At 36.6% G+C, this 9,406-nt stretch overlaps 1 protein-coding gene across 1 annotated transcript; it reads left to right on the top strand.

The window, feature by feature from the left end:
• Positions 1-7,536: 7,536 nt before the first annotated feature.
• On the top strand, positions 7,537-9,058 carry LOC129761741 (vacuolar protein sorting-associated protein 72 homolog). Its single transcript, XM_055759488.1, has 4 exons — positions 7,537-7,763; positions 7,824-8,251; positions 8,313-8,502; positions 8,575-9,058. The coding sequence occupies exons 1-4, from the start codon at positions 7,630-7,632 to the stop codon at positions 8,981-8,983; spliced, it is 1,161 nt and encodes a 386-aa protein (XP_055615463.1). The 5' UTR covers positions 7,537-7,629; the 3' UTR covers positions 8,984-9,058.
• Positions 9,059-9,406: the final 348 nt, after the last annotated feature.

The raw sequence follows: 9,406 nt of genomic DNA, 5'->3' as shown, positions 1-9,406 counted from the left end.
AATACGTTCATTAATAAACCGTGCAAAATGTCATAACTTTTCAAGAAATTTTGTCATAATGTATCATCTTTATTTGTCTAATTGAAATTGAAAAGCAGTGAATATGACTTGCTTGGGCAATCTAGTGTTAAAAAAGAAATAACTCGGATTGTCAACAGCATCGAAGTCGTAATGTTAGAGTTGTGCATTATGAATTTTGTTCATCGTTTAGAGCACGTTATCGAAAAAAAGGGTGGTCACATCGAAAATATCCTAAAATAAGTTTTTTTTCGTTATTTTTTAAATAAAAATCGGTTCAATTTTGTAGAAGTTATTAAAATTTGTTGCGTGAGCGTTTAATCTAAAAGACCCTGTATCAACGCTTTTCGTTTCCGGTTTCGTCCTAACCGTGCGGTTGAACTGCACTGCCAACTCGCACCAGACTTTATCCTTCCATTTCTCGATCACAAACTATGGACACTTTTGCTCTTATATTCCGCATAAGGTGCAATCGAACCCCAGAACATACAACAGTAAGGTTTTTCTACTTGGATTTGAAAGCATACTTCCATGAAAGATACGTTGTATTTAAATAAATGCAGTGTATATCCGTATTCTAAAATTCTGGATCCCCTTCCATTCCGCACTAGTAGATAAATTTCACGTATGCTGCTGGCATCTTCTTTGTCGTAGCATATTTTGATACAGAGGCCTTTCTCTGCTTTGAGAGTGTGTAGTGAATGTGAAAATGCACTGCCGTTTCGCAATATCTCTAGCTGTGTGTCTGTATATGTGTGTGTGAAATCAACATTAGGGATGAAAGATGTCCGCTTGTTGTGTTGTGCTTGCTATCTCGCTCGCAACTGTGGTTTCATTCAATTCCGTTCCATATATGGTTTTAAACTTCTTCAGTTCATTCGCCTCTAGCCTTGAAAAGAGCCCTTGTGGAAAGAAACTCTACTCCATACTCCTCTTCCATCTCCTTCAAAGACAATCCATTCCCACTCGACGCACGCCGGCAACGATATCACTCCGATGACCACCAAACGAGAAGTAGTGTGGTTTCAAATTGCGGATGGCTTATTCACACCAAATAAGATGGAAACGGGCAGAAACGAATGTAATAGTTGCTCGAACGGTACGAGAGGGTAAGCACAAAAATTGGCAGAAAAAATGTATGGAAAAATGGGAATAGTTTCAATTTTCATTAATTGAAACCGTTTAGGGATTAGGGAATCGTAATGTATGGCATATCGAACAAATCTTAGGGAATTTCCGATTCTATTGGTATACAACTCGTCAGAATTCGTTCGCTGTGAAAATAGTTATTAACGTTAACATTATTTCATGAAAACGTGATCTGTTTTCTGACTTGGCACCCTTCCTGAAAGACGTAATTCTACGTCCAAAGTGTATGAGATTATATTGGACAGGGTGTACATATATGATTGAGTAGTCAGATACCAAAGGAACTATTAGTCCAATCTAGAGATCTCTGAATCACGAAAATTGTTCAAATATTAGAATCTTATCTGATTGATTCAAAGATTATTGAAGGTATGGATGTCTAATATCTCAATCTCATGTGTCTTACAAACTCCAATTTCTCGATGCGGTTCTCCAGCAGTTTGTTTAACTATCAGAGCGATTAGGATAAAACGAGCGTACGTATGAATAGGAAATGAATGAAATATTAATCATCGATAAGACGCTATTGGAGAACCGCAGCGTGCATGTGATCAGCACATGAAATTGAAAGATCTGTTTGAAGAATCTAATGTTTACAATCATCTCAAGTCATGCATTATGAATAGTAAACAAGAAAATCTGTCCAAATTTAATCATCATCTTGTACAAAAAAGTAAGAAAAGACTGAAGAGGATTTCAATGATATTTCAGAGGTTGAGAATTCATACTCTTTAATTTTTTCAAACATAAATTCACAAGCATATAGAATGATTTCAGCAACGAAGTGACTTTTACTCCAAATTCTCGAGAATTATCATTTCTAAACTCATCAATTGCTCGCCAACTATCATTTCTAAACTCATAAAATTTAGTTCGCAGTTGTGCAATATACTATATAGCAAACTTCAAAACTTCAAGGTAAGCTTACTTAAATGCGCTATATAACAAAATCAATTAGAATAAACATTGAACATGGTGTCGTTCTTTAGTTTCTACAAAATTACTTTTACAATGCCTTGGTGTTTTCCCCACTAAAATCCTTATCAAAACATCACATATGAATCTAATCTCGGGTATTTTTATGGTAAGCCGTGGTAAGCTGGCTGAGCTGTTTAAATTTTCATCAAAATCATACAATGAACTCGAGGGCTTCATTAAGAACGGTTATTAAAATTTATAGAAGAAAAACTGAATCTCGAAAGAAGATAGCAGTAATATAAAATAATTAATATGTATATCATCAAGCTGTTCAAGTTATATAATAGTGTATCTGGTGGCTACATTGAACCTAATCAAAACAATAAACCTACAATATTGTGATTGATGGTTTCACCTGCCAATGATCTTTCTGTACAACTTCGTAAATCTTGGAAAAGTTCGTTCCAATTTCAAGGAAAAAATCAAAAGCATCATTCTGTAGACATACATTTATTAGATTACATATGATTCGAAACTAGAAAATTCCGTCATTGCAGTACTTATTTACATTATGTAAATGTAAAATGTAAGAAAAATCCAAAAAATGAGCATGAGGTTTGGCATTGTCCTGGTGGAATACGAGGCCTTTCATACATGCTAATTTTGGACATTTGTTCTGGACCACTGACTTTATTTCGTTCAGTTGCGAGCAATACTTGTTGGGTTAGACCGAGTAGATGCAAGGTAGAAGCTCATAATCAAGGTTTGTCATTTTTAAAATTAAGAAATGGAAACGATTTTTTTTATTCCCTGCTTTAACTTCAGCCAGGATCGTTCTAGATTGATCCATTTAACTATTTAATTGAACCTATCAATTGTATTTTTGCTGCCGTTCTCTTTTCATTTAAAAATCAGAAGCTTTCATTGACGGTTGAAGCTACTGCAAAGAACTACATTCATTTCCATTGTCAAAAAGTTTCTTTTTGCATACGGAAAAACGTTCACTGCTTCCAATTGAAAATTTGATCCGTTTTATTCCACCAAAATGGATTGTCTTAGACCGTCTTAAAAAAAAAGTGGTACAGAAATAAGCATATAAGGGCATATCAGTCACGTTTACCAACAAATCAGCGGCGCTGGCATGCATATGATTCATGCTGGCCTACTGCTTAACCTTAACCTCGTCTATTTCGATAATTTCCATGAATACCTTTCGAAAATAACAACGAAAGTTTCATTTGAATATAAGCTGGATGAATAAATGGATGTATCAGTAGGCTCTCGAAATGGTGATTTAAAACATCTTTTCAGTGTGAAAAATGAAACGAATGAACGTAAAACGAAAGAGGCATACTCGACGGAAAAGTAATATTTTCTCTATTGAACGTGAAGAATGAGAAGCATATTGAACCAATGTGAGTAAACTATGACTTAATATGCGGTAGGTTCGTTATGATTGTCATTGATTTTCCACAAAAACGGCGTGTTTTAATTGCGTTTATAAAGCGATTCGCAGATGAAATAGCGTATTTTTAACTGTTTCTCTGCAAAATATTATGGAACCCATACAATGTAGCGTTTTACGCAACCAATCTTCACTCAGGGTGCCCATTAACGTTTTTGGATATCTGTGTCGTGTACCGAGGACTATTTTTGATCAGCGTCTCAATTCGATTTTATTCAGTGGCACTACGAACTTTCCGGACAATACATTAGAAGCGTATTCCAAAAATCAACAGCAACAACAACAACCACATTCCAATGAAGAGCATCGCTGCTAGGAGCACTTTTCCAAAGATACGGTCTAAACATACGCGAAGGAATATGTTGTTCGTCTTCTTATTTCGCTTCCACCTAGATAGAAACGGAGCCGGTTTCAACATCGAGAGAGGAAGATTTATCGAATCTCGCATCTAAGAAAGCTGTGTATTTTGAGTATTGCTGGATTCTAACATTCTTTGGTGGCGTTTTCAGTCTGACAGAATACATGATTACTTCCAATGGATTTGTGAACTGAGAGTGATTCATGGTTCAGGAAACAAATTTCAGTCGTTCAAGAATATGAAAAAGTATAGATGATCTACTGGGCAGTTCATCTTTTGACATAGGAGTATGTCTTTGATTTCTATATACGGAGGTCACTTTACGAAAAATGTAACGATTTATTAAGAGTTTTCAAACGCATATTACTCAACATCGTTACTGCGACATATGTTGTGTTATATATCATAAGACAGGACATTTATCCAGCTTTTTTTTTTGCCTAACACACGAACGGTGAATATAGTAAGAAAAGTTAACAATTAGACGATTAAAATGGGTATGTATTCTTTCGATTGCACTAACCACTTGCTTTCCTCCCCGACGCAACGAGCAATATTTTTGCCTGAATTTGGGTGTTAGCTCACAATGGGTCTTGCTACTAACAATTTATGTAATTGTGGTCCAGGATGTCATAATATCGAGCATGTTTTTTGGTTATGTAAAAAATGCAATTCATGAATTTAACTGGTTGCTGATTTAGAAGTTCGAAAGAGTATACTCACGCATATCAAATTATGATAGCATGAGTAGTCGCGATCTTAATATTATGCTCCCCATGTATGTCTTCCTACGAAACCCGTTGCACTTCTGTGGTATCCTGAATTAGAGTGTAGCTCTGGTGGTATGTAAACAAACAGAGTTCTGACGGAGGCGTGGGAAAAACATTAGAAGTTGCTGGATGTGTGATGCGGTTTGCATGGAAGATGTGTTCGGTGATTTACGGAATATCACATTGGCGATCCTGCCATGATAAAGTTGCGCAGAAAGAAAGTGGTGTGTTTCAGGAAGTGATTTATTTTAGATGTTTTTCTTTGCCCCCGGTAAGTGAATAGCAGCCAAATATGGTTGACAAGAGAACATCCGATATTCTCGGAAGTGCTGCTAGTAATGCAGAAAAAAAATTAATTTCGAATCGCTCAAGCTATATGTTTTGGTTGTGTTAAAATCTCATGAAAATAAGACCAAGAAAAGAAATATAAATATTCATTATTAATAAATTTATTCTTGTGAACTGAGCAGTTGAGTTGGATGTAATGCCAGATTTTTGTTAAATTGCAATATTGAGTCGGGTTCAGCCCAAGACCAATATTTTGGATGACTTTTCGCCAAATAATTTCAAATGAAATAGTTGAGTCGGGTAAAGCCCAAGGCCAGCTAGTAGATACATTAAATTCTATTGATTCACAATATTGAGTCGGGTTCAGCCCAAGACCAATATCAGGTTGAATTTGCGCCAAGTTCAGCTCAAGGTCAAAATCATTGTATATTAAACAGTTGAGTCGGGTTAAGCTCAAGGCCAGCTAGTAAACATATTACATTTTGAGTCGAGTTCAGCTCAAGGCCAAAATCATTGTTTATGAAACAGTTGAGTCGGGTTAAGCCCAAGGCCAGCTAGTAAACTTTTAAAATTTTGAGTGGAGTTCAGCTCAAGACCAAAATCATTGTTCATGAAACAGTTGAGACGGGTTAAGCCCAAGACCAGCTAGTAAATACACAAAATTTAATTGATTCTCAATATTGAGTCGGGTTCAGCCCAAGACCAATGTCTTGTGACTAATCTGGTTGGATTTTGCGCCGAGTTCAGTTCAAGGCCAAACGTGTACAATTACAACATGTTCAAGATCAAACTAACGGTCGCAGTAGTTCAAGGCTCCTACAAGAGATGAAGCCATGTTCAAAACAATAGAATATATGAAAGCGTGACTAGGAGAGCTATTTCAAAACAGGTCTGCAATATTTATCAAAAGATTAATTAATGTAATGTTCTCTGTAACTTTCATTGACATTCATATTGACATAACTAATGAAGTTTTAAAGTGTTATTACATTTTTACATGCAATAATACAAATTGTCGGTGTCCACAACCCATGTTGCAGGAGCGTATAAAAAGAATTTGGGAGTTACTGGTCTCATGAATAATGGAGATAGATCGATGTGCAATCACACATTGCTTAATTTACAATCGACTTACTATTTCAAATACAGCTAATGTGTATAAAAATCGAGGACCGAATATCAAAAATCCAAAGGACATCTGGTTCATAGAGAGGATTATGCAAAGAAAATGACAGTCCGTACTAAAATTGGTAGAAATGAACTGTAAGAAAGCTATAGTATAGCATCTAGCCGTATTTATGCCTCTATCATATTTGTCGAGGAAATATTAGAATGTAGGGAGCTGTAAAGCTATCGTCACGGAATCTGCCATTGACATGTAGACAAAATATTCAAAACTTTCAAATTTACATAAACGTAAGACGAATGAAAAAAAATATTAGTTATGCATATATTAATGAACATTTTGATTGTTTTTCGACTCTTCAGACCCACATCTCGTTTATATTTCGTTTTTAGTATTTCCGGAGGATGAGGAATCTAGACTAACAGGGTTTATGAACTTAGGTGCAACGAAATATGCTACGAATGCACATGCCTCGAATGCACATGCCCATTCTCCTTTCCCTTTCCATACATAAGCAGAACTTAACACCCAATGAGATCAATTCACTATAGCAACTACATGAACTTCCCAAGACAGCCCTCATGGCCATTGGATACTAAATATATAACAATGTTCCGGACAACGTAGCAACGAAGGAGAAAATGCTATTTTTATCTATAATATATTTTTGTAGTCATAGATTTATTTGACTTTGGCTTATATTTATGTAGATCTTAATTGTTTAGACTTGTGTTTAAAATTGATACATAGTGGCTCTTTGTCTTCTTCTAATAAACAGAAGTAAAAGGTAGTAATGGTTTTGATGGTATTTTTGTGTACATTTTGTAACAGAACTTGATTCCAGATTCTACCACGTTATCTCATCTAATCCGTTTAAAGAATACTAGTTCATACAGGAAACGGTTTTTTCAGGGCATCCATTTGATGTATCAAAAGAGAAAAATTACACATTTTGAACAATGAAAAAACTCAATTCAAAATTCATACAATCACAGTCCAGTGTCATGATCCCGTTCGTGCCCCTAGGCCCAGATCCATAAACTTTTTTAGCAATAAATGCAGAGTTCTTTAAAATCAAGAGCAGATTTAATTTATTTTTGATTACAGATGTTTATATACTTGTTGAAAGGTTTCCACGAGTCCATGTATACATAATCTATAGACCCTCCCCCTCATCATGGACAAGCATGGCCATTTTCGTACACTTCTACCACGCCTTAAGGTGTTCACGTGGTATGTGTATAGCCCCTTATGAATTTTAGTTTTCTCCGTTATGATTGTGAAGACATTTGAAGACATTTTTTGTATCATGTGATGGTATTTGAAAAAATCACCTGGCATCCCTAGTTGGAGGAGACAATATAGATTGTGTACAATTTTCCTTGCAAGTACAAATACTGTATTGCCATTTAATATCAGTGTATCATCTGACATTTGCAATCGATTATGTTTACGGTGTTTACGCTTTTCAAGAAGGGGTACTGCTTTTTTAAAACTAATTCAATAAGGAAAAGGTGAATTCATTTCTGCAAATATAATGGCAGCCTCCCGTGAAAGACGGTCAAACGCCGGAAACCGCATTGCCAAGCTTCTAGACGAAGAGGAAGAAGACGAGTTTTACAAAACCTCTTACGGTGGGTTCGACGAAACTGCCGACGACAATGAATATATGTGAGTTGTTTTTAAATTGTCACTGTTCAAAAGGTACTGATTCCAAGGATGTTCTTTCAGTCAAAAACAGGATGATGAGGATGACATCGTCGACTCAGATTTTAGTATTGACGAAAATGATGAACCTATATCGGACCAGGAGGAAGAGACATCGAAGCGTAGTAGAAAAGTTACTACCAAAGCATATAAGGAACCGGTTAAGAAAAAAGCACCCTCCAAAAGCGTAAAAGAATCGAAACCAAAGGTTGAAAGACAAAAATCTCCCAGAAAGAGAGAGAAGAGTACCTTCACGGTATTGGACTCCGGGCGTAAATCGTTTCGCAAGTCAACTGCAGCGAAGTCAGCAGCGACTTTGAGTCGGATGAAACAACGAGTGGAAGCAGAAAAGCGCAAACCGAAGATTGTTCGGGTGGAAGAGTACATCCCAACTCAGGAAGAATTACTGGAAGAAGCCGAAATAACTGAAAAGGAAAACATCAAATCGCTTGGTAAGGATAAAATATCATTTGTGTTGGTGATGAATTTAGCTAAATTTGTGTTCGATTGTAGAAAAATTCCGTAAGATGGAATTGGAGAAGAAAAAAACACGCCCTACGAAGCGTGTTTTTACAGGACCCACTATACGATACCAGTCGCTGACCATGCCACTGGTCGAAGAAGTTTTACCCAGCAAAAGCATCTCAACCGATTCGCTAAGTAAAGCTGAATCAGATGAAGTCGAAGAAGTTAAAGAGAAAGGGTAAGCTCCAACGTTGTAATATGAATATGTATTTTAATTAGTATTATTCTGTGTAAATGTTCCGTATTTTAGTGGAAAAGAGAGACAGAACAAAAAGGGTAGGAGAAGTATGTCCAGGGTCGAGGTGAGAGGGCGTTGTGAGCGAACATTCATCACTTTTGAAAACGACATAGATGAATCGCTGTTTGATAAATACTTTCCAAAAATGCAAAAGCGGGAGCGGAGGAGTCAAATTTGCGCTATAACACGGCGACCTGCTCGATATTTTGATCCGGTGACACAATTACCGTATCGGAATCTGCAGGCATTCAAAATTCTTCGCGAGGCCTACTATCAGCAATTAGAGGATAGAGGAAACCCAGAGAATCCTGATGTGTGTAAGTGGCTTGAGTGGCGTAAGAAGGTAAAGGAGTATCGATTGAAAAATCTTAATAAGAACAGCTCGCTCATGGGGGTCATTTCTACTAGTGGGAATACGTAAATTACGTTTTTATTGTCACAGATGATAACTTGACGATAGAATAATAAAAAAAAATAAAGATAACATAATCATAGGCAAGAAGAAATTACCGAAGTTTACATTTATTTATAGTTTTAAAATACTCCCCCTCATTCTACGCGACGTGAGATAGCAAAGTTCTTCGCTTCATTGTGGAAGCTACATTACTTTTCAACTTCTTTTTAATACCCGAGTCGATAACATATGAGGACACGACTTCAAATCTACCCTAGTGACAAACCATAGTCACGCCATTCGCCGACGGGAATGCAGTGACTTGAGCCATCTCACCTCATTCGCCGCGCGGAATAAAGGGGACTGAATTGTTTCAACTGAATAATCTCATTCCTCGTCGATTATTTGCAAGAGACGGACACACATTGTCCGTCCTCCGCTACAATATCG

The sequence above is a fragment of the Toxorhynchites rutilus genome, chromosome 1, assembly GCF_029784135.1.
Source record: "Toxorhynchites rutilus septentrionalis strain SRP chromosome 1, ASM2978413v1, whole genome shotgun sequence".
Lineage (NCBI taxonomy): Eukaryota > Metazoa > Arthropoda > Insecta > Diptera > Culicidae > Toxorhynchites > Toxorhynchites rutilus.
This window is presented reverse-complemented; position numbering and strand designations above follow the sequence as displayed.